Source organism: Nilaparvata lugens, chromosome 8 (assembly GCF_014356525.2).
Source record: "Nilaparvata lugens isolate BPH chromosome 8, ASM1435652v1, whole genome shotgun sequence".
In the NCBI taxonomy this organism is placed as follows: domain Eukaryota; kingdom Metazoa; phylum Arthropoda; class Insecta; order Hemiptera; family Delphacidae; genus Nilaparvata; species Nilaparvata lugens.
In genome coordinates this window covers 26,609,445-26,636,428 of record NC_052511.1, presented here as the reverse complement: position 1 = coordinate 26,636,428, position 26,984 = coordinate 26,609,445, and the positions used below count along the sequence as shown (strand labels likewise).

The following is a 26,984-nucleotide window of genomic DNA, read 5'->3' as shown; positions in this document are numbered from 1 at the left end:
AAGCATAAAAATCATAGTAATTCAATAAACTTAACTACAAATAAATATTTTTCAAATTTTGAAGAATTGATATTTATAAGTTGGATAGAAATTATGAACATTCAGGAGAGATAAATTGATATGGAAAAAAAACATGATGTCTCAATTTACAAGTCTAAAAAAACATGGCTTTTTAATAATATTATTATTAATGCACTGGGAATATTATTGTTTTGAACCGACAAAGTAACGAGTTAAATATAGGACTAGACTCAATTGAGACACAAACAAAGAAATGTTTTTACTTTTATAAATACTGAAGCAGAATAAAAGATTCTGGAAATTACAAAAGATCTAAAGTGCAAGTGTAATAATTATTATAAGTTGAATGAAGTATTAATTATTAAATTTTATTCAAGGCTGGTTCTAATGCCGAATAAAATTGATGCAATATAAAGTGAATCACCCACTACACTGCTGTATCAACATTGAAAAGGCATTGTTTGAAACATTTCCTCCAATCTTGTGTAAAAACTAAGCGTCATCAATGTCAAAAAGCCGGTATTAGTACTGCGGTATGTGATTTAGAAAATTCATTATTATTAATAAATTAAATAAAATGATCATAATTAGATAATATTAGTAAATAAACTATGTTAATACTGTTGATAAAAATAATACTTACAATAACGAATTGTGTAAATCATTGCGCACATGAACCACCAATTACAATTTGCATTAGAGTTTGCACTTCATACTTTCACCTAAACATTCTTATCATTTTAAATGCATCCGTAAACAAAATACGTTTCAATTTTATAGTAATTTAAAAACGATTTGACAGGAAATTTTGGTTATCCACTGTCCAGATTCAACATTCAACTTCGAGAAGCAAAGCAATCCAATAGCAAACAATCAGCTGTTCTAACACCGTAGAGTCAGTGTAAAGTATTTTATACTTTGACCACTAGAGCGCTCTAGCCCAAGTCAAGTTTTGGCTCCAAATTTGTTTGATTTGGCTGATTAGTTTAATTTGAAAACGATTGCATCTCACAAAAATTTATGAACAATATAGGTATTTTTATGTTATTTTATGAACATACATTCGTATTCTATTGAAATTCAAAAGATAATAATCAATGATTAACTTATTAATAAGATTCGAATCTTATATGATAATTAACTATTCTCAGTCTCGGTTGCATAAATGCCATAAGAATTAAGAATCCTCTTCTCTGAAAAAGCCTATTCTGATTAGTTCTCGTAGCATTTAATGATTTAATATTTAACAGACTTCTGTGTAACCGGCTCTTAACCGCTTAAACTAGATATTATTTTTATAGATCACAAAAATTATTTCGAAATGAAACAAAACTAGTTTAGAAACAGAAAAGTTAGTCCCTACTCCAAGGTTCATTTTTCTCAATGGTTTTAAAAAAAAAATATTTTCTTAATAATATGGTAAACGGCCAAACACTACTTTTATGTAATTATTGGAGCTAGTTTTGGAAAAATATACACTTCGTTTAGTACCGGTAGGCCTACTGCTCTGAATAAAATATTCAATAAATAATATTGATGAGTTTCATTTATGCTATTATTTCTATCAACTATTTGTTCACTTTGAAATTCCTGATGAGAATCTATTCAAGAGTCTATTATAACTTAACTATATTAGGCTATTATTTTTCCAATCATTATTATCTAAAACTATCAATAATTACTATAAATAAGTAAATTGATAATATGATAATAATATAGGTATTAATTTCGAATGATTAGGCCTTCAACAATATTGAAGAAATCTAGTTCATAAGCTTAAAGTTTTTATACTTTGATATACAAACAAACTTTTTTGAATTAAATTATAAGACACGAAATAATTTTTTTCCTTGACAAGTCAATCATTAATAAAAAATCAACAACAATAAATATTTATAATTGAAATACTATCACTGAAATACATATACATATAATTGAAATATTGAATTATTTTTTTTTGAAATACCGTGTTCCTAGCCTAATTGAGTCTCATTTTACCTATTTCAATAGAGATTTGCACCAAACAGTGGCTTAGGTGAATATAGTGGTAAGTAGCCTATTGCTGTACACAAACTTGAAAATTAATTCAGTCATAATATAGCCTACTGTACCATTTCGAATTTATTTTAAAACGCATTACACAGAATTCAACTTCTACAAACATGAGAAAGAAGAAATAAAAAATTCATAATACAAGATAGTATTATACAATAATTTATCATAATTTTTTCAATAAATGGGAATTTTGGAAAATTCATTCGTATATTTCCATTCATTTTCAACAATGCATTCCTCAAAATTTAATTAATTTTTGAGAGTTCAGTGGATGAATGTAGGCGCTCCTTCAAATCAACAATCTTCTTTTTCTGTTGATGATAAATTTGCATAATATCGTTGAACTGATTTTTGGCTGCTTCCAGATCCAACTCGGTCTGTCTGAAACTAGTGACCAGCTTCGGTTTAGTAAGCAGTCCCGCATCTTGTCTCATTTTCCGAGTTTCTACTGTGATTCTTTGTCTTTTCTGCTTTTTGTTATTCACATCCTCTCTGGCCTGTAAAATAAGTACCTAATGTAGATAGATCTACTGTAAAAATGAATATTACACTGACATATGTAAGTTATATTGGAAAAACTTTAGGAACTTCATGACCGATATTGAAAATTGAATAACACTCAATAACAATAATCTTTAGCAAAACAATAATATACGGTATTATTATAATTTGTAGAAGAAGAAAATCTTCAAGTAGTATACTGTTTCATTGTAATAAAAATATAATTGAATGAGAAAACAGTAGAATATTGGAACATTTTGAATTTAAAATAATAGCATTTCGGAAGATGGAAGATCATACTGAATTATATTATCTGAGAAAAACTATCCATTGAGTTTATTAGGTACCTTCCTAATTATTACTTGCCAATTTTATTTGGGTATCAAGCTCTTCAAGTGTGGCATGATAATCTCTGTTCTCTTCACCGACAATTTTCGCTCTCTCACGTACATGGGCCAGTTTTTGTGTGTCTGTTTCAATTTTTTTCCTCAGCCGCAACAACTCCAAATCTCTGTAATCGGATTACATGATAACTGTAACGGCAAACTGCTAAAGTATCAATATTCAGGAGAAATCAGCTTCCAGCGGCTAGTATTTATTTCTTTTACCATGAAGATTGATTAAAAATAATTTGAATAATCAGCTTGACTATATGCAATATTGGTGTCGTTGTGAAAATGGTTCTGTCTACCATACGAAACGTGTGTTTTTGAAATAAACACATTATTATAAAATATAGTTACGGGATGAAGACTTATGGCTTATCTATTTATCGGACTCCAAGAGCTATCCACTTTAATTATTATTAATATGTTAATTTAAATATGAACAAATACATGAATTATAAATTAAAATAATTAGTTACTAGTACGAGTAGTACCTAGTACGGTACCCTTATTATATTTCATTTCAGACACAATAATTAATTTCGGCTAAACTTGCCATTATTATAAAGTGTCAAAAGAATTTCCATTTTGAAATTTGAGTGAACAATTATTATCAATTTTTTGCAGCTAAAGGGTACTAGCAATTCTTTTGTAATTGAAAATTCAATAAAAATAGCTTTATAGAAAATAATCAACTTAGCTTGAATTATAGTTATTTCAAAGAGCCGCTTGATGAGTCTGCTAATCAAGTACATTATGAGTTTTATATAGGCCTATTATAAGTCAATATTGATAGAGATTGTAATACACTCTGTGAAGTCTACCTGTCCCATCATAATAAAAGTCAAGTGTCAAGTTATCTACACAAGATGAAGTAATCTTTATCAATGTTGTCTATTTCTCCCCTGATTCTGGTCTTCTTGATTACTGTGACTCCTTTGATTTTATTGAAAGTGATAATGATATTTTTTAACATGATTTATTAATATTGGGTGACTTTAATCTGAATGAAATAAATGGTTCAAGTTTTAATTTTGTTGGTGGTCCTAGTAAATATGCCAGACTGATGAATTGCATGTGTTTATTCAACTTAGTATCCTTTAATAATGTTTTAAATGCCAATGCCAAAACTCTTGATCTAGTGCTGAGTAATCTACCTCTGATTGTTTTGCACGAAACAAGCCCTCTGCTTGCTGAATATCCACATCATCCAAGCTTAGATATTAGTTTTTTGATTAAAAAGAGCCTCTTGCATCCCCCTTTGAGTATTGAGTATTACAATTTAAAAAAAGTAAACTACTATGAATTTTATCTCACACTTAGAGATTCAGATTGGCATAGACTTTATGAATTCAACGATGTCGATCTCGCTGTAGACTATTTTTACGATTTATTAAATTATGCTTTCGCTCCGCATGTGCCCAAAAATAAAAATATTATTAAATCGAAGTATCCGGTTTGGTTTACTAGAAGCATTATCCAGATGATTAAATTAAAAAAGAAATGTGCAAGGAAAAAATCTTTTTCGGGATATTATTTGAACAAATTCAAGGAATTGAGAGCTGCAATAAAAAGTGAAATCAACATAGCACAACAAAATTATATAGAATCTCTACAAAATAACATAAATTCAAACGTTAAACACTTCTGGAACTATGTTGCGAGTAAAAAAGAGTCTAGATCGAAGTGTTTTGAGTGGAATGGGTGCAGGTATACCGATCGGGAAGTACCGCAGGCTTTTGCTGATTATTTCTCATCTGTTTACAATAACAGCAACAACCGTAATAACATCCAACATAATAATGATAATGAATCATATGACAGCATTTCCTCATCTCCTCATCTTGACATATTACAAGTTTCATATATTTCTGAAAATGAAGTAAATTCAGCTATAAATAAACTTAAAGCAACTAGATCTTGTGGGCCTGACGGTGTACCAGCATACATTATAAAAGGTTGTAGAGATATTCTTATTCAACCTTTACAATTTATCTTCAATTTGTCCTTGAGATCGAATAAATATCCTAAAAAATGGAAAGCTGCAAGGGTGACACCTATTCATAAGACTGGTGGAAAGAATATAATCTCGAATTTTCGTCCCATTACTATCCTCAATTCTCCAAGTAAGGTCTTTGAATATATTTTATATAGCAAAGTTTTCAACCATGTAAGACCCGCAATTTCCTCATTCCAACATGGTTTTATGCCATCGCGCTCAACTATAACTAATCTGTTGCAGTTCACCCAATCTGTCTCTTCGCAGCTAGACATGCATGGTCGTATGGATGTTATCTATTTAGATTACAAAAAAGCCTTTGATTCGGTGGATTTTGGGATTCTGTTGAAAAAATTGAAATGGTTTTGCCTGTCTGATAGTTTGATTGCATTTTTTGAGAGTTATCTAACCGATAGGATGTCTTATGTGGTTTTTAATAATCACAGATCTCTTTACTTTACCAATTCTTCTGGGGTTCCACAGGGATCAAACCTTGGTCCCTTGTTGTTCGTCCTACTCATGAATGATCTGCCTGACCATATAAAAGAATCTAGTATTTTGCTTTTTGCAGACGATGTAAAACTTTTCAGACCTATTTCTAGTCTGGAGGATTGCTCTCTCTTGCAGCGGGATCTGAATGCGATTCATGACTGGTGTTTGAGAAATAGATTGGAAATAAATATATCAAAAACAAAATACATGATATTCACACGTCAGAAAAATCCTTTTCATTACAATTACAATATTAATAATGCAATCCTCGATTGTGTTATCCGTATAAAGGACCTGGGCGTCATAATGGACCCTACTCTTGAGTTTAAGGAACACCTAACACATGTTATGAATGGTGCTAATAGGTCGCTAGGGTTTTTATTTCGAAATTGTAGGCCTTTTACAGCATGTGATGTTGTTTTGAAATTGTATTATGCTACAGTGAGGAGTAAACTTGAATATGCTGCTTTAGTTTGGGCTCCATTTCACAGCAGCGCTATTCTTGATTTAGAAAAAATTTTTAAGGTATCTTTATTTTAAAAAGTTCAACGCATTCTGTCCGATAGCTTTTTCAACAGACAATCTACATAAGGTTGATATTCAATGTTCAAAGATTGGAAGAAAGGAGATCTGTCAGTTCCCTCTTGCTATTATATAATATCCTAAACAATCAAGTATTCATGCCAGAATTTATAAGTATGTTGCAACTTCATGTCCCGTTTAATAGACCAAGACCAAATATTCTGTTTCACATGCCATTTATCAGAACGACTCATCATTGCAATTCTTACATATACAGAACTTTACGTTTGTACAATAGAATAAGCCAATGCATTGATCCGTTTGCTGACCGTTTCCAAACCTTTAAGAAATCCTGTGAACTAGCATATCGCTCTATAGCTGACTCATAATTGATAAATAATTATACTATAAACTCCCTCATTTTTTTCTCTCTCTTCTAAAGCCCTATTTTTCCTCTATTCTCTATTTTATTCTTTATTTTATTTTTCTTATTATTTTTATTTCATTCTTCTTCATTTTCTATTATCATTGGTTTATTTTATTTTTTCATTTCGCCTCTTCTTATCTTATTAGTATTCAAAAATTGTGTTTACAATTTTATTTCATTTTTCATTCTTATTTTGCATCAAATATTATGTATCTAAACTAATTGATGTCAATAAGGCTCTTCATGGATTTATTCTGTGAGCTTTTGTATGTAAATAAATAAATAAATAATTAAATAGGTAACACGTTTTGAAAATAAAAAACTGAATTCTGCAATCACTGAATTCGACATCCAAAGATTCAAGTGATCCTTGAAAAATAAAAAACAGAGTTGAAAAAGTTGGAATTGAGATTCCAAAAAAAATAGCTGTTTACCGCATACAAATGTATATTGATTGATGCTTCTCGAACGATTACTGATTGGATGGTGTTGTTTTATTGATTGATTGATTGATCTATTTGAACCTTTAAATGGCTTAGTAGCAAATTATTTAAATTTATGTAAATTTGCAAGTCGGAAATGAAAATTGTGGAAATAAAAGTAGAACCTGCCCACTTGCCTGCGAGACACCACTATGGAAGGACACTAAAATTTGTAGAGCACAAAACCCTTTATTATATTGTACTTTTTTAAGACTTAAAGTTTAAATCTATTTATTAATTTTCTATAAGACTTAGTGATGCTGCATTAAAGCGAAAGTCATTTAAATATTTATTTTAATCCCTTGGAGAAGACGACTTCGGCCACCAAAAATCCAGGACTACCAGGAAATTCGGATCGCCGCCAACAGCTTATAAAAATTCAGCACGTGAGTGATAAATAGTCGAAATATATAAAGTTAGGGCGCCCTCAGTGCTCAGTGAAATAAATATAAAAGCTAGCTCGTCGGAAAGATTATAAATATTAAGAAATTAATATAAAAAACTTGCGCAAGTCTTAAGAAGGTATGAGAAATATTTTATTAAATAAGAATAAGTCAATTTACAGGTCCAAGGTACACAAATTAAAGGGATATTAAATTCTAATCTTGTAATATTAACGCCACTCAATCATTGATTCTATATAATAATTGTAATAATATAATGTAGCTCTTGTTCACTGGATAAATTGATTTATCTATTTCCATCAGAGGCCGAACCTTCTGCCCTGATATATACATATATATATATATATATATATATATATATATATATATATATAATATATATATATATATATTATATATATATATATATTAAGAAATATACTGAAAATTACAGAAAATAATATATTTATATACTTTGATTTATCGATTTATTATTCTATGATTTTTTGGAATAAGATATAAAGTGAGATTGCCTAAATCGACAAGCAACAGCAAGTCGACACCATAAGCTGCATACAAATAAATGTGTATTATCAATGAATTAAAAAAGCACATGGTTATATTTCGTGCTAAAGAGCTATAGAATAGTGTACTAGTCTGTGATATTTTATCTTGATATATTTATTCTTATTTTGTTGTATATGTTTTGTTGCTCTATATATTTTCCATATGATCTGACTTTAATATTATTCGTACAATATATGTATCAAATTTGTTATGGTGTACCATTTATTTTATTCCCTAATACCACTCAGGACAAATCTCATATCTATTTATTAATTATCAGTATTAAATTATTAAGGGAGTTACCATCCAATTTTATCAGTAATGGAATAAGCTGGTTTACACAACAGTATATTGCATTGTTAATTAAATTCTTTGGAAACAATACTGTGTATTCCAAAGATTTCTATAAATTGTCGAAGAATAATGAATTGCAGGAGCTCCTGAGCGAGCCTATAAGGATTTATCGAAATTGTATTCTAGAAAACCACGACCAGACTTATATAATTTAACTCTCATGCTTTACCGATTGCAGCCAAGCCGAGGCAAATCGTTATTCATTAAAAAAAAATAACGTCAGATAAACATGGCTTAGTTCTTACCTCTCAGCAATTGTTTCAATTAGATGCTGATTGTGCATTTTGAGTTTTTCATAATCGATCAAATGAAGACCACCTCCCCGATCATCCAGACTTTTGAGTTGAGCCTCCTTTTCTGCCAGGTGATTTTGCAGTTTTATCATTTTCAATCTCATCTTGCTCACATTTGCTAAAGCTGTTTGGATTCTGGGTGTTGGCTGGATGATGGTCTAGAAATTAACCAATAATAAACATAGAAGAAAATCTTAATGGCTAAATGAAAGATTCAATTTACCACATATTGATAATGGTGAATGGTGTAACAACCGGTACCGGTCTTCCTACTTTTAATAAAATCTGTGGTTTTGAACATTTTTTAGTATTTTCGTTTAATATGAATAATTATCCAATATCAACTTCACAACTACCTACACAGAAAGTGAAAGATTCAAGTCACATTCAAGAATCTTCAATTGATTTCGAGCTCAATATAGAATTACTGAAAATTTGACAATCCTGAAACAATAATCAATTTTGAGAAATGAAAAATATATTTTGTTGAAGAATATATGAAATACATAAATAGATAACTGGCGTTTTATGAACTTCACAAAAAATTACAAGTGTATAGTAGGTGTAGTTGAATATCTTTCACTTATCTAACAGATGCTCAGAACATAAGTGAAGTATTTGAGTCAATATTTGAGGAAAAAGGGAAATAATTTGTTGTAATAATGATTGAATGAGAAAAAAAGTTCAAATAGTATTGCAACAAGACAGTATTTTATTCTTTCATCAACCGCTGCAGCACATTCAGTACCATATGGAAAATTGCGACAGCTAGACTTGGATCTTAAAAATCTACGCTCTTAAAAATTATAATATTTCTATGTAACTCTGGTTTCGGTGAATTATTCATAGTAATATCACTAACATTCGATACCGTATTAACAATACTGTATTGTAGGTAACCATATAAGTTAAATTGCTTTCTGTGTAACGTTACACTCACACACCATTCATGAATAGAGAAATATATTGCAGTTGACATTTTTCACTCATTGAACATTTTTGGATTGGAATTTGAAATAGTCTCGTTTTCAAAAATTGATGCTCACCTTTTCTGAAGCTGAGCTGCCAAAATTTGAATCAAGTCTCTTGTAAGCATCAGCCACTTTCTGGAGAAAATCTTCTTGTGCTGCGTCATACATCTCTCCTGCACTTTTAGAGCTTTCTCTTAGAGACTCGACCTGTGTTATATTTTTGAAAACCATTACAACAGTTATTGGAATTTGGAGATAGATCTTGCTGACATTCAAATAGAATTCTACCTGTAATGCCGTATTCCTCTAAACATGACAGTGTACTTACTTTCCCTAAATTTGGAGAAGAAATAGTACAAGGAATCCTTCGTTTTTCCCCCGATCCGTGTTTTTTTGTAAAAAATGAATAAATAAAAAATAAATACATTTTTCAGAAGATATTACAAAATCAGTTCATAACAAGATAATTTGAATATTTATAAATCAGTGTCTCATATGCAGTTATTTGATTATGATCCCAATTCACATGCAAAATCACTAATTATTAGACATGTAATTTTTTGTGACAATTTTGTCGAATATAGGGTATGTCATTTGGCATAGAGTAAATATAATCATTTTTAAATGTTTGAATAAGGTGCTTCAATCATCTTTAGCCGCTTGTGTTTTTCCAAAAGCTGCATCAGTCCTATTGAACTTAACATTGCTCTATACATAAAATTGATCTGCATAAGAATGACAATAAATTATTATTTTTCAATCAATTTATTATTAATCAAAGCCTCTCCACGCTTTGTATTCTCCTGAAAACATCAGGTTCTATTGGATTTCCATCTTATTTGAGTCAGATAAGATGAAACCTTGTATGGTAGTCTAAATAATAATGATGCACAATTAATAATTCGCATACGGTATGGTATTTATGACACCGTACTTTACAATTGCACACTATCATTCATTCGTTAGCTCTGAATGGAATCATGCATGTTTAAAAAGTATCAATGATGTTGTAATGAAAGTGCAAAAATTAGATGAACTTCAAACTAGCGTTAAACGTAGCCTACAGTATTTAAATATTGAATTGTATTCCAACTATATAATACCTGGTCAGCTATCTTTTTCATTTCGTTTTGTATAGAAAACTTGATTTTTTCAAAATGAACAAGTTTTTTCAAATATCCCTCAGTTAATTTGGAATCTCCCGTATCGATATCAGCCTGAAATATATAAAGTAAATTTTCAAAGAAGATTAAATCGTTGAAATTCTCGATGTATTACAATTCATTAAACTGCTATCAAATATCAATGCTTCCGTGGATCGCAATACTCGAATATACAATGCATTGTATTTAGTGTTAGCATGATGTATTTGTGTAACTTGCTGAATAATTCTATTGTGACCAGTGAGATTTTCTATAGCATTAATTGTTATGCCACAAGGAGATGAAAATATTCTTATGTATACTCATTCAGGTAGTTACTGATAGTTTTCATAGTGTGAGAATACGGTAGATATTTAAATTAAGAACAAAAGCTTGTAACAAAACAGAGGTATACTGTATTGTGCTCTTTTATCTCTTATATGAAGTTGACCCAATGCCCAATACATGTTGACTTAAAATGATTCGAAATTCAATTAACATTAATCATCCTTGCCTTATCACAATTCACTAAACATTTTAAATAATTCAGAGTACCAACAATTCTTGAAATATAACAATTTAATATTAGGGTACTGTAGTTGAAATATCCTATTGTTGATTGTTGCTGCTGTTGCTATAATAAATTATTGAACTGAGAACGACGAACATTTCCAGAGTGAATGAAACATGTTAATTTTATATTATAATTCTATTGTATGTTTAATTCTATCATATAAGAAGGATTAAATTATATAAGAGCATTATCTTATGTGAGATGATTAGTGAGCGGTACCTTTATTTCGTGATACCTTATAATCCAAATAAATCAGATCCTTTGATGCCATGTTTACAGCAGTGGGTGACCATATTTAACAACATCAACACTATCAGAATATATATATTATTTTGAACAGAATTGAGGAAAAATCTATCAATTTCAAAACTTGAAGAGTTTTCTTCAAAACTTTACCTTTTTTCCTCGAATATCGACAACAGCTTTTGTTAGAAATCTGTTCTTTCGGTTAACATAGGAAAGTTCGAAGTTGATTTGTTTCAGTCGTTCAGTGAGTTTTTCATGTTCAAATGAAGATGATACTGACTCTCCTTTCCTGAGACATGTGAAAAATGACGATAAACGTTTTGAATTCAATTGAACTATAGCAGAATTTTTTACAAACTGATAACTTTCATAAGTTCTATCATAAATATCATAAGTTTTATCATGAATAATAATATATTATTCATAAGACTTTGTACCTAGGTTCATATTTAATCGTTTTTCAAAGTTTGGAATTTTAAGTTAAAACTATTTGCACTGTAATTAATTTAATTCAATTTAAAACTTTTTTTAATTTAAAAATGATTAGTGTGTGATAAATTATGTGTGTTGAATTGTGAATTGAAGAATTTTGAAGTGATACATAATCTAATTACATCTTGACTGTTGTATAAATTAGAATTGGAATCGTTTTGGGCGTAAGTTAGCCTGTGGTACTTTTCTGTAAGTTGTGTAATTCTGAATGATTGAATAAATAAATAAATAAAAAAGACGAATCGTATTCAAGGGAAGTAATGTGGTTGGCAACACAAGGTTTTTGAAATTCACACATAACAGTACATAACAGTAGTTATTAGGACATCTGTAACTCAGTAATTGAGATGATTCTATACAAATTATCAATTGAATTTAAATCAATTTGAGCTTTGAAGCTTCTCAACATCGAACAGATTCTCTTTTAAAAATTGCAAACCAAGTGTACACTTTCATATACAGGTATTGTGTAGCCTATATAATATACATGAAATGTGCTTTCATATATACTGGTACCTAGGTATTATGTGATTACTATCAACATAAGCAAATAAGCTTTGTGATATTATAAATATCAATATTACTGTACAGTATCTATACTTCAACTAGGTACTAGAAAGAAATCTACTCACAATCCAATGTCTGCCGATCCCAATCCGAAAGACACAACGTCATCTGTTCTCGCACTTTGTATAGCTCTTGTCATTATCTCTTGCACCAATTCATCTTCCTTCTCTTCGTCCTTGTCTTCTTCCTCTCCCGCTTTTTCATCTTCTCCACCAATCCTCAATTTTTTTTCTTCTTCATTCTCCATCTGTTCCTTCTCCTCATCTTTTTCTCGACTCTCTTGTTCAACATCTCCTGATTCTTTTTGTTGGGCACCTTCTTCTGATTGTGTTACTCCTGATTCTTCTTCCTTCGTCTCGTCGCCTTCTTCTTTATCTTGCCCTTTTTCCGGTTGTTCTCCTTTATCTTGTCCTTCATCCGATATTTCTCCTTTATCTTGCTCTTCTTCTGATATTTCTCCTTTATCTTGCCCTTCTTCCGATTTTTCTCCTTCATCTACCAATTGTCCTTGTTCGTTATCTACTACGTCTTCTCCATCACCAATTTTCTCTTGTTCATCACCTGCTTTTTCTTCCACATCAAAAGCCCTATCTCCTTCCTCCACATTCTCCCTTCTTCCATCTTCCGGTATTGCACCTCCGTCTTCAACATTTTCTCCTGAATTGTCAGTTTCTCTTTCTTCACCACTAGCTCCCTCTTCTTCATTCCCTGGTTTTTCCCCTGAACCATCTTCTTTTCCTTCTTCTCCTTCTTCAGCTTTCGGTTCATCTTTCACATTCTCTTCCTTTTCTCCACCATCCCCAGTTCTTCCTTCTCCATCTCCTTCTAAAGTTTCTCCTCCGTCTTCTACTCTTCCTTCAACATATTCTCTGGTCTCTGTGGAACTTTCTGTGCCATCTTCTGTTAATTCCTCTTCGTCTCCAATGAATCTATCTTCATCATACAGACTAGGTCTAAAACTGCCTAGAAAAAAGAGAAAAAAACGAAATAGCAAATTATATGTGTAGTGAATAATAATTATGCTGAGTCATTCATATCATATTTTGAAATTTGTATAATGTTTAAAAATAATTAATTGTGTCATTTGGATTTATAAGTTTAGAAAACGTGATAAGCAAATTTTTAGATTAGCCTAGATTTCTTAAGTTAAGAATATTGATCTAATTTTAGAATAAAAACTTATTTTGGCTGAGCAGGGGTGCCTCCCTAAGCCCACGGACACACCTCCTTCAATTTAGGAAAAAAAATTAGTTCCTATCCCCCCATAAACAAAAAAGGTAGTCGGTAGTCATTTTAACACTGAAAAATTTCCGACCCTTTTTTGAGCCTCCCCCACCAAGAACTTCAAGGATGCAGTCTGCATCAAAACTCCCTCTGTAGGCCTCTCTGAGTTGAAATATTTGAAATAAGTGAAAAATTTAAATTCTGTAGGCTACACCAAAAAGCAAGTTGAAGGCAACACAACATAATTTTATAATATTGTGTAAATTATTTTATAATAATTTTATAAATATTATATTTATAATACTTTATTCTGGTATTCTAGGCTATTTTTAGTATTTTAGTAACTTAAATTGAATAAATCTTATTCATCCACTAAAATACATTCATGAAATGAATTATCCACTAAGATAGAGAACACATCTGATTTTGGTTGGAATAAAATACAGTAAATTAGCTGTCTAAAGGTAGGCGCACACAGATCGTCATCGGACGGACGGCACGCATCGGACGGATCGGACGATTAGATTTGATGCATTATTTTCAATTGGAGTGAAAACTGAAAACAATAATGCATCAAATCTGATCGTCCGATCCGTGCCGTCCGTCCGATGACGATCTGTGTGCGCCTACCTTTATACGGTACATTATATATTTAGTTCTCTCAACAAATAAATTTTATGATTAGTTGCACATAAGAACTATAGATTTGTATAATTCATCATTATATTAACCCAACGGCTTCAATGTTATATCCCACAATCTTGTGATTTAGTTTTAAAATCAAATTATGAATAGGCCTAATGCGATTGTTGTCATTATTTGAATACTTTGGATTTAGACATGTAGGTAAATGAATTCATTGATTTATTTTGTTGAAAATTGACTATTTGATGTTAAATTCACCAAAATCACCTTTTTCTCTATCCTGTTGAATGATTTCACCACTAGGAGTGACGTGAAGAGAGTCCTCCTTGTCTGAGGCGATGGTCGGCTGAGTGACGAGTGACGAGTCGCGTTGAATGCTCCCAAAATTTGTGGCCACAATTGATATTCTCGCCTCATCAACCTGTCTATGAACAAATTCACGGAACGAATTTCCTTTTCTATGAGATACAATGTTACTCAGGTCTGATGATGATTGAAGCATTTCTCTACTGAGCGTTCCCTGCAAATACAATGGAAAATGTAAAAAAATATATTAAAATTTTTATTCTTAATATTATACATTTCAATAAAAAAAGGACCTAAAGAATGTACACTATGTAATAAGGATTCTAATAACATCCATAAAATTATGTAAGGGGTCTGGAAAGATAACCTATTATTCCAACTTGATATGAATCTGGTGAATATTGAACAAATCGTAACTAAGATGCTTTACAAAACGAATTTTAATGTTTAAAAATATGAGGTGAAGGTAAGGTTATATAAGAATATAACATACAGATATTATTGGATCAATAAACATACAACATTTTATAACTCTAATAATTTGAACAAATGTATTTTTAAATAATTTATTTTTTTGGGGGGTGGGGGGCTTAAGAATTCGAACTACTCGCTTAAGGCACAACTAATAATTACTGTGATTTTTATTATCTTATTGTGACATCCTTCAAGGTTTTCAAACAGTTTGGCAGATCCCTTTACTTAGCCCTTTTTGAGAGCAGGACCTCTACCTTTCTAAAGGACAAATTTCCCGTCAACACAATTTTAGACCAACTAAACAATTGGTTTATGTTGGCGGAGACTATGCCTAATTTCCAGTACGGTAGAGATCAAACTCTCAAAAATGTTTGGCACACTCTAATGAAAAAACCACTATGGTCTAAGTATTTTTCTAAAACTGACAATGTGCCTCACCAGAGAGGCATTCGAATACCTCAATACAAGGGCAAATCAGACTGAGTTTGATTATTGTTATGCATCTAATAAACAGAAGTGTATTGCATTTCATAATACATCACGTAGGCTACCTACCAAGAAGAACATAAACATAATCAAATATTTCACCTTAAGTGTTTAAAACATGTATTGTTCACAACAGCCAAATTAGGAGCATCTAGTGTTGTTGTTAGAAATAGTATTGATTTCAACCAATTGAATACAGTTTAATCCCGCAGTCTTGTCCTTTTTTTATAGACACGACTTGTTCCGATTACAAAGCCATCATGAAGAGTGACAAATAAGTTAATAAGGATAAGGATATTTTGCTTGAGTTTTACATTTATTCTATTTAATGAATGACACTGTTCGCTAATTTCAACCATTTAGTATGAATTGTAACATTTATAAGTGCTATTAGAATATATCTTATTTAAAATTCGATTAAATAAAATACTATTAATAGATTGGCTCACTTTTAATCTATTTTATTGTGATGGCATTTTTCAATTCCTATAGGCATATCCAAGAACGAAACTACAAATAATTATACAATTTTCTAATATAGGTACCGTTGAATCATCCTTTTAAAAATTAAATTTTTGACCGAACGTAGTGAGGTCTATGTTTCAACTCGATTTCCTTTTATCTGTCTGTATGTAACAAGATTTCGGCCAAACGCCTTGATAGAATTCGATGAGATTTGGCAGGAATATTCCTTTTTTAACTGCGCGTCGATGTATCTGTACAAGGTATTTTGAAAATTTGCATTCTAAGGATGATATGAAAAGAAAAAGAATTCCTCCATACTCTGATATCTATATATCTATATCATCTACTATATAATATCACATCTATCTATATATATCATCTACTTTGAAGATTGGATCAATCAGACTATAGAATTATTTCATAATCAATCAGCTGACAAGTGGATTATTCATTACATGCATTATACAGATGTCTGGCCGTGTCTATTTCTATAAGGTAGGGTTTCAATATTTTTTACTGCCCATCAGTATCAATATTCCCACATTTGAAAAACAAATATTTGATAGGTGATTAGAAATAAAATAAAAAGTGATTAAATAAACTGAATTATGCCGAAGAAATTATTATATTCTTGATTTAAAAAAATAATTTAAAAATAGTTGAGAAATATTTTTATCAGATGGAAATATTATCACGAAACTGGATAAATCATTATATGAAATAAAAATTCAAACGTAAACTGAGTTTATTAACATAAGTGAACTTTTGATCTTGGAGAAAACAAATAACAGTTTTTAAGAGTAAATTATGATTCAACTGTTAATTGTGATTCAACTGAATCAACTAGAACAGTTGACATCAGATACTTGTGGATGAGAAAACTGCGTGAGGTCTACTGTTCACAGAACTACTAGTAATGGAAGAATTGATATTGAATTTCACAACAGACTTGAATATACAATTTAAAACAATATTTTAAACTTATATCATAATCATCGGATAGAAACTGCACTAAAAATAAGTAAGTGGTCCTGAATTTATATATTTTGTACAAGCAGAAAAATTAAGGGAAAAGTTTAGGGCTAAAATAGAAGAAAATTTAATATCATGCAAAAAACTGTAAAATATCCATACGGTACCTTAGTATAACTTGCCATATTAAACTGGCAAGACACTTTTCAAGTTTTTTAGAAAATTATGAATTTACGTATACAAGATTGAATTGCATTAGTCTAAATCACCAAAAAATTTGATTTGGTGACTTTTAGTAGGTACCGGTATTGTAATTTCTAATCAGGTTATGAACACGGCGGTAGAAGCCATTGCTCTTTACTCTTAAAGAGAAGATGTCTTATCAGTAATTTTAGATTGTTTACTAGTTACCATGACAAAGTTCAGTAGGGTAGTAGGCAAAATCTTACAACCCTTCCCCTATAGAAATAAAGCATGAATCCAGCCCTCAACGAGGGCCTTTTACCGCCAAAAAAAGTAATGCAATAATTGTTTATTGTAAAAACTTACTCCGGCTCAATTTACCACTAGCAAATTCCAAAAGCAATTCTATTGTAGTAGACCTATCAGGGAATCTTCTAACGATTTATGAAAATTGACAAACAAATCAATATATGAATTAATAGTGTAGTGGAAAAAATGTGATGAGAAATTTGAATTTGACATTTCCATCTCTTCAACTACTCTTTTATAGTTGTTTGATAATACAATCTACTTGAAAATTGTACTATCCGGTTAAAAGCAAAAACATATTTTCAAACAGTTTGTTTAAACTCTCTCAGCCTAAATTTCCAGTTATTGAATGACGATACAATTCAGTCGAATGCAGTACTTGAATAGAATCAATCAACTCTATTAATCCCGTTCTTTTACAACGGAACCCTAAGTACAGACGTCATTGAGTTCAAACTCGAAGTACCGTGAATAGCGCTAGTTTTAATAAAGCTATTGTCTTATGAAAGGTCTATCAACTCTTTCTGGACTCATGCTGGACTTAGGTCTCTCTCAGCATCAAGACTGCTTTTCAAAGATACAACCCCAAGAGTTTCATTAATATTTAATCATTTAATAATTGAATGAATCATTAAAAGAGTTATAAAAAATAAAAAAATAAACAATAAAAATTATCATTCTTATTTCATCATTAAAAGAGTTTCATTTTCATCAATTTCATTGACTGCTGTTGATTTTTCCAAAACTGATACCCAACTAACTTGGAGCCTATACTTTGCACCATTTAATTTCACCAAATATCCAATATAAAAAGACTCTCATCAATTAATTTGTATCTTAAGTTAATTTGTATGAAAAACTTAAAAAATAGTTATTGATAATATAAGGTTCCTGGGTGATGCTAATGCTGTTGCTTTGTAAGTTTTGATAGATTTCTCTATTTTTTTGCTCACAAATATTATTATCAATAAGAGTAGGCCTACTCTGGACATATTTAATAATTAGAATGTTCAATAATGAGAAATCTTACCTCTAGATCACAAAAACCATTGGTTGCTCTAGCTATTCTTGTTCTCAGCTTTTCACTTTTAGTTTTTGATATAATCATCATATCAAGTACATGATTTCAGTTTTATGGAAGGGAAGCTTTCTTTAGATCCTTTCGCTATTCTCTAGAAATATATTAATCACTTATTTTATTGGATAGTTTGTAGAAAATTATATTTTCATGGTATAGTGCATTTTTATTTTCAAATAGGGCCCTATTGCGGGTGAATAATTTGAATTAAATCGAATATGAATAATACAGTGATTATATTGGGTACCTATATTATTAATTTTATAAAACTTGATAATGTATTGCAACGAATACATTAATATTTCAATTGAAGATTCCATCCTTTTTCCATTTTATTTATAAAATTCAAAATTCATTTGATTGATAAATTAACCGTGATATATAAACTTTTCCTTCATTTTTACAGTAGATTTTTATTTTATTTCCTCGATTCCGAAAAATCAAATTTCGGTAAACTCAACGATGTATGAAGAGGGTGTTGAAACATTGTATACTATATGGTGTGATATGATGGAGTGGTTCTCAAAATATTCTTTCTCCCTCAAGTCATCTGGTCAACGACGAATATCGTGTTACACAGACGTCTCAGATTTTCTAGAACCCTTTTCTAGTCTAAAGTCTGTTCATTTTCTATTCGGATGCATATTGACCTTCCAAAAAACAAAGGAGCTACTAATGCATGGCGCCTCTTTTTGACATTCTTTTTCTCTCGAATTGGCCTCTAATTATTACCGATTTTTTGTCAAGGAGAAGAATGTCAACGCTTGTTACCTGCCTACTGTCGTTGAATCTCCACAGTTTCTCATCATAATATAATAATGGAGAATAGAATCTACACTTGTTTTATCTTTGATATAAGTCAACTCAACAATAAGTTGGTTGGTTGTGGTCAGAGAAAAATCTTCCAAACAATGATTCCTTGATTTTTATCGCTGCAATCTGTTTTCAATTCACCTCCAAATTATAATGAACTAATAAATACATTGTTGTGGTCTAATTAGGGTGAGATTCAACTTGTACAATCTTGGAAATCTTTCCATTGTCAACTTAGATTAGCTTATACATCCCACACATTTTTTTCAAGTCTGCTCTTGAAGGAACTACAATACACCCAAATTACCTGGGACACAGTTGAACTGATCGCAGACATCTTTGACAATGTCAAGACAGTCACAATAACCATATGACACACAATACCGTAACAATTGATCAATGCAGTGATTTACACTTGAATGAATATTAGTAGCCTATGTTCAGAACAGTTTCTTTTTTTGTAAATTTAGTTGAACAATCAAATAATTGTTATTTATAATAAATATTGTGATAGTGTGAATTGTTTGGTAAAAATGAATTTATAAGTACGCTACAGTACGAGAACAATGAATATTTCACAATTATAAATTCCTGCTAATATCTTTCAACATATATGTGGAAATTATTTTCTTAATTTTTGAAGTGAATTGGATTGTCTTTGGTTCTTCTACTTGAATATTTCAAACGCACGTATAATTCCTTTATACACAAAAAGTGTGAGATGGACTGTATTGTATAGAACGGGGTATGATGTATGGATTAGTATATTTTTTTATTTCTTTAGCGCCCTAAAAAGGAAGAGATTTAGATAAGGCAAAAGGCAATCCATCGAACAGGTATTTTAAGTGGATTTTTTATCCCTGGGGGTAGAAAAATAGTCTGGCTTTACTGGCTTACAGCCGAAATGGAACCAGAATAGGTGCGGGGGTAGATAGTATGGTAGGTGTAGTTGGTAGTGGGTAGGGGGTAGATGGCTGATGATGCTCAAAAATCTTTCTAACCGATCATCAATCTTCGACTTATGAAAATCAGTCATACCAACCTACCTGGCAACCTCCCAAAATTCCCTGCCGAAACAGGAATTGACAATTAGTCACACACGTCTCGACTGAAAAAGGATAGCTGGAAGCTAACGAAAATAATGGAATGAAAGGAGAAAAAACTGTGATAATGTGATGAGAGATAATGAGAAAGAAGAGAGGTTACTGAAATAATTTATGGAGAGTGAATAAAACTATGAGGGTTTAAAAATTATGAAGAATTGGATGGATAATCATATTCTAACTGTTAACTTGAAAAAAACAAAGTATATCACCTTTTCTCCGACACTAGCAGGTCAACCTGAGGACTCATTGCATTTGAAAATGCACTCTGATCCTCACTGCTTGAATGATGGGTTGAACGGTTTGTGCCAACAAATTGAAAAAGTTAATTCTATAAAATATTTGGGAGTGATGGTGGATAGATATTTGAAATGGGATACTCATATGAATTACCTATCTTCTAAACTTAAATTTCTTATTTATAGTTTCTACAAAGTAAATCAATTGAAAGACCTGGGTGTAAAAAGATCAATTTATTTTGCGTATGCCCACTCGCTGTTTCAATATGCGATTGAAGCTTGGGGTGGTGCATATGATTGTCACTTTAATAAAGTCTTCACACTACAAAAGCATCTTATAAGGGCAGCACTGGGTAAACCAAGACGATACCCAAGCAAGAAACTTTTTGAAGAATTAAGCGTTCATACACTAAGACAGATGTATGTAACTAGGATTGTTTTGCACTTAAATAAGAATAGAAGTAATCTAGAAATTAGAAATATACCGTACCAAACTCGTTCATTAGCATTAAATAATTTCAATATCAACTTAGACCTAATAAAACTAGTAGTTTGTCGACACCAATTCACCTATCTTTGCAATATATTTTCAAACAAAATTCCGATAAAACTAATTAATTCAAAAATTACTAAAGCACTTATCAAGGAAATAAATGTATGGGTTGAGCAGAATATATATTTTACAATGCCTAAATGTTAATAAATCTATTCATGATTCTTTTGAGTTTTGAATGTATTTCTATCTTTTGTATTATTTATGAAAATTGATTAAGCACTGGGATGTGCTCACAACTGAAAATTTCATTTTTTATTGTTTTCTTCTTCATTAGTTTGCATTTAGAAGATTTAAATGTAGGCTGTATGACTTGTTTTTGGTTATCACCTGTATAATTGGTTTTAACACGAAATTATTCAATTCTTATCATTGAATTATTTATAAGAAGCATTACTATAATATTTATTATATAGGTATATATTTTTTTCCATTTTTCAGTATTGCTATAGGCTACTTCGTACTGTTTGCTTTATGAACTCACAGCTAGCGCACAAGTTGAACTTTGCTGGCTGTGCCAAATCATTTAGATCTACTATAATTTACATTTTTATTATGCATTTTGTATGTATCATTCATGTTTTGTAACTATGTAATTTTGGCGAAATAAACATTCTTATTCTTATATTTGGATGAGCTCCAATTCCCAACAATAAAAATGACTATGATGAGTGGTTGGGCCTGTGTATAGTTCGGAATTTAAGCCGCCAGGTATGATTCAGGAACATTAACATGATTATGATTTTCCAAGTGATATGAAAAAGTGTAATGGTACAGTATTCTGCTCTAGAATAATTTCCGGCTATAGAAGTACCTAACATTAATTCCCAAATAGCATCATTAGTGGCTCATAGGCCCGGTTGCACAAAAGCTGGTTAAATTTTAATCGTGATTCAATTCACGAGAACCAATCATAAAGGCTTTTTCGAAAATAAGGCTTCTCTGATTGGTTCTCGTAGAATAAATCACGATTCAACCGGCTTTGGGGAAACCGGCACTTGATACTATTCATCATGCACACCTGCAAACCTACACACCCTTCATGTAGACTATATATAGAATCAGGAAATAATAATAAAATATGAAACAAACTTAATCTATAATCTAAGTATATCTCCCAATCTCAGCCCACAAAGATTCTTCAAAATTAATATATTTCATTACTTGCTCAATATCATGATTGCTAATATTGATAGTAGTTAGAAAATACAGTGATACAAAACCAATTCAAAAATTTGATGAAGTATTTGGTTTAATGGTAGATTGGTAGATCCACCCGAAGAAGAGTTCTAGAAGAGTTGCATCCTTTAATGTAGCAATTCTTGAAAATAATACAGGCGGTGTTGGTTGATTGGTACTCATTATTTAATTATTTCAAAACATAATGGAAATAATTTTTATTTTCACATTCCGGCGGTATGTGAAAATGGAACACAACTATTCTTAATAATTATTAATGAAAATGTCCTATGGAATATATGAATTATAATGGGATGGAGCTCGCCCCAAGCAATGATAAATAATAATTATTATGGAAATGACAATACTTAATATTATACAAAATCTCACATTAAAAAAATTAAAAACATACTTGATTGAAATCCTTCAAAGCTCTGGATTTAATATCACATTACGACTTAGTGAATAGCTTTTTTACTGCATAATGCGGCCAACAAATAAGCAGGCTAGTTAAAATTTAAATCAACTGGATAAATAATGCTCTCTTAATGATTAGGTACACTTTGGCCCGGGGTGTATAGCATAGCACATTTTTTTTACTGAATTCTTTAAATTTACTAAAGGTGGATTGAAATAAAACGAGCGACTTGCTTGTCCCGCGGCTTGCGGCCAACAAAACGAGCAAAAAAGTCATAAATTACTGTCGACTGGTAGCCAATCATGTTTTGTCAAGCTTTTAAAACAAGTTCATTGCGCTTGATTTTAATTTCGCTCGATCAAATTGACATAGCAATGAAATTTTGTACGATTTATAGCCGCTGAGTGCTGGAACAGAAGGTGATTTGTAAATGGTGGTACGGTAGTCTTCTCTCACCAATTGACCAAAATGGCACACTCATCAATTCTTCCACTAAACGTCCATATATAACAAGTTTTAGCATCCAAAGGCCATCTCAAGTTTGGAGCCGGAATTTGGAAACATAATACGCTATAAACCAGCTGCGTGACTGTAAAGATTTATCGTCTGCCTCCTCTCTGTTGCAAACCGAAATCGGCAATCGACCGGCAAGTTGTAATTCATTCGTGAAAATATCAAGATTTGCTTAGCTGGCTCCAAGTTGGGAAAATATCATTCCATGATTTGGAAGAAATTTACAGACATTAACACCTCAAAAACAGTGCTGAACGTTCCTACCTGCTCATCACTTCATTTACTTACAATAATGCACTTAATTGTTGCTCTTCAATGGATTCTACAATTATAATTATTTCAATTGATAATAAATATTAATAATAATATTTAATAATAAATATTTTTATTGCATAAAAAAAGCTGTACAATTACAGATATGGCAAACGTCAATTATTATAAAAACAAATAAAATACATGAAAATGATCAATGTCACAAAGTACAAAAAACAAAAGTACAATAAGTTATCAACCACAGCTATTAATTGATAAGTACACAATATTATTGAAATGTATCCACTAATTATCCATGTATTCCTTTATGGAATAGAAGCCACCATTCAATAAATATTTCTTTAATTGGGCTTTAAATACATTTTTATTTGTTTTAATAGATTTTATTTCATTTGGGAGCCTATTGTAAAAAATTATTCCTTGATAAAATGGATACTTCTTTGCTATAGCTAAATTAACATTAGGTAAATGATAGTTATTAGCAGTTTTTGTTCTATGACTGTGGATATTGCTATTAGTGGGTAGAAAATTATCATCAACGGTGCTAAGGATAGTCTTGTATATGAACAAAGATGGAAATAATTTTAAAATACTCTCGACAGGACTGATATCTCGTCAGTTTACACATACATCTTATGGCTTTTTTTTGTAAAGTAAATATTTTTCTTACATTTCTTTCAGAAGAATTGCCCCAAACTGTTACTCCATATCTCAGATTACATTCAAATAAAGCAAAGTATATATATGCATTTAAGTATATTGAAAGTACAAAAGCGGGATAGTGTTCTTAAAATAAAAATCACTGAACTTAGTTTAGAACAAGTAGGCCTATGATCCACATGAGATTGCCAGTTAAGACTAGAATCGAGATGAATACCTAAACATTTACACACTTCAACCTCTGAAACGAACTCATCATCCAGCAATAAACCAATACAACATACACTATTTGAGAAGGTCATTCTAACAGTTTTACTAACATTAAGATGCGGATTGATGCTGTTGAACCACTGACAAATGTTATTGACTGATACATAAGCATTCAACTCCAGCCGCTCACAGTCATTCTCAGCATTTAGGATGCTAGTGTCATCCGCATATAAAGTAACTAGCCGTCAGGCTCGCTTCGCTCGCCATATACGTCTAGCCAGGGGGCTCCGCCCCCTGGACCCCCGACTGGATCGTCCAAGAATGAGATCAGCAGGCTCGCTTCGCTCGCCAGCATTTTTATTTGAGCATTTTTATCATATGTTAGGACAATCCAGTCGGGGGTCCAGACTAAACTTCTGGCTAAACGGATATGGCGAGCTAAGCGAGCCTGAAGGCTAGTAATATAATATTCCCAGGATTGAAGTAGGCAGTGCCCAATCAATTTTTCCGCGATAAATGCATTTAAATCTCCAACTTGGTGCCAACCTAACAAAGTCAACTCAACTTAATGCCAACCTGACAAAATTATTAATTTAGTTGCCAGTTAGCAACTGTTTCGAAGAGGTATTCTATCTAGATTATAGTTCTATAGTAACATATGATATGGAAATTTCAATTATAATATTAAGAGATTGGGAGAAGAAGAATATACATGCTAAAAGACGAACTTTAAACCCTTAAAAACCACCCTTACAGTTAAAATATTGCCAAAAGATTTCTTAGTGCGACTCTAAAGGGCCAACTGAACATACCTACCAAATTTGAACGTTTTTGGTCCGGTAGATTTTTAGTTCTGCGAGTGAGTGAGTGAGTGAGTGAGTGAGTGAGTGAGCCAGTCAGTCAGTCAGTCAGTGAGTGAGTGCCATTTCGCTTCTAATTATATAATATAGAAATCAGCTCCTAATCCACTGCCCTTTATATAATTTATGTAGATGTTAAGGAGAAGCGGTCCTAGCACCGATCCTTACGAGGGATTCCAAATTTGACTTCTCTTAACTTAGATTTAAAATTGCCATTGCTGTTTTTTATTTCAACATATCTGTTAAGTAGGTATGACTCAAGTAATTTCAGTGCAAGCCCTCTAACGCCAATTGATTGAATAAATCATTGCAGCATCTTGTTTGTAACTGATGTTCATGATTTCTCAAGATATTGGCAAATGGAACCGATGACTTCCTTTAGATGATAGGTGAAAACTATCAAACCTTTTTGGACAATATTGGTAGCTCGGCACTTTATAGTGCTTTTAACAGGGCCCTTTTTATTAAATCAATGAATACCATTGAACTATTATGTGTCAAAATGTGTCACTACTGTTATTACCTATTCTGGACTTTATTTGCACTCTGTAAAGTCATCATAGTCAAAACTTTCTGATTGTGACGATTGAGGTTGATAATATTGTGAAAAGAATATGAGAACATTTTTTATGTTCTATTTTCAGTAACTGAACTCATGAGAAAATGGAGGAATGTGAGAGTGAACTACAAACGAGAGAAGAGGCAGGAAAAGTATCAGGATAAAAGAAGGAAATACATCCACAGTGAAATACTGACGTTCTTGGATACTGCGTGCCAAAATAATAGGCATTCGAAAAACAATGTTGACCATCAAAATGACTCCAAAGACTGTCCATCCATTCCTGATGTGGATACCAATAGTCTTCTACAATTGGACCTCGAAGAAGTTGACTTCAAGGACGAATTTTCTTCGGAAGTGTCTGAGAATAAATTTCAAATCGATTCAGTTTCTCTGCAAAATACTCCTGCTGAAGACTTAAAGACGACAGCGAGCAGAGAGTTTCTTCTGTCATTGTTACCTGATGTGATGTCGCTGAATGAGAGACAGAACATGCAATTTAGATTGGATGTTTCGAATCTTATAAACGATTTGAGATTCAGTAACAAATTCCAGAATTAAACTCCTCAATATTCAGATGAAAATGTGTGTGAAGACAGTAAAAATATTAGATTAGACCTATATTTTCCATCATTTTGAATCAAGATCAGACCTATATTTTCCATCATTTCGAATGAATTACTTAATATTACGTACTCTAAGTGCTTGTAATATAATTTTCCCTCAATGATCACCATAAAAATTTTGCTTCACCTTGAGTATTTTCACTTGAAAAGTGATGTGTGATCATCAGAGAATTGTTCATATATAATAGATAACTATAAATAAGAGATGACGAGCATAAATTAACCGTTATGAATTTGAAATCTCCTCTATGTAAGGGTGACTAGTTTAACGTATTTCACGTTCTTATGGACCATGCTTTTTCATGAGTATTGGTGTTTATACGGTATATCTACAAGCCATTCCATTTTTTCAAGGACATTGC

At 31.4% G+C, this 26,984-nt stretch overlaps 3 protein-coding genes across 6 annotated transcripts in view; 1 reads left to right on the top strand and 2 right to left on the bottom strand.

Annotated features, from left to right (window-relative positions):
• LOC111047121 overlaps positions 1-900 on the bottom strand; it is a 40,757-nt gene extending 39,857 nt beyond the window's left edge. The window contains exon 1 of one of the 2 annotated variants that reach the window (XM_022332792.2): positions 665-900. The gene's annotated coding sequence lies outside the window, so the exon portion shown is untranslated. The remainder of the gene's footprint in view (positions 1-664) is intronic. The other variant, XM_039434375.1, reaches the window with a different exon arrangement.
• Positions 157-26,984, top strand: LOC120352679. 2 transcript variants are annotated; one of them, XM_039434378.1, is made up of 2 exons: positions 157-554; positions 26,082-26,984. In XM_039434378.1, exon 2 carries the CDS (start codon positions 26,093-26,095, stop codon positions 26,555-26,557), a length of 465 nt encoding a protein of 154 aa, XP_039290312.1. In that variant the 5' UTR covers positions 157-554; positions 26,082-26,092; the 3' UTR covers positions 26,558-26,984. The 2 variants fall into 2 exon arrangements, with proteins under 2 accessions (XP_039290312.1, XP_039290314.1); XM_039434380.1 differs by lacking the exon at positions 157-554 and adding an exon at positions 17,005-17,095.
• LOC111047110 (coiled-coil domain-containing protein 96) lies at positions 953-17,448 on the bottom strand. Of its 2 annotated transcripts, none has more exons than XM_022332777.2 (9): positions 17,214-17,448; positions 14,611-14,863; positions 12,540-13,437; positions 11,566-11,704; positions 10,557-10,670; positions 9,529-9,660; positions 8,435-8,640; positions 2,944-3,088; positions 953-2,573 (listed from the first exon to the last, which is right to left on the bottom strand). In XM_022332777.2, exons 1-9 carry the CDS (start codon positions 17,229-17,231, stop codon positions 2,322-2,324), a joined length of 2,157 nt encoding a protein of 718 aa, XP_022188469.2. In that variant the 5' UTR covers positions 17,232-17,448; the 3' UTR covers positions 953-2,321. The 2 variants fall into 2 exon arrangements, with proteins under 2 accessions (XP_022188469.2, XP_039290310.1); XM_039434376.1 differs by having other exon boundaries at positions 2,495-2,573; positions 2,925-3,088.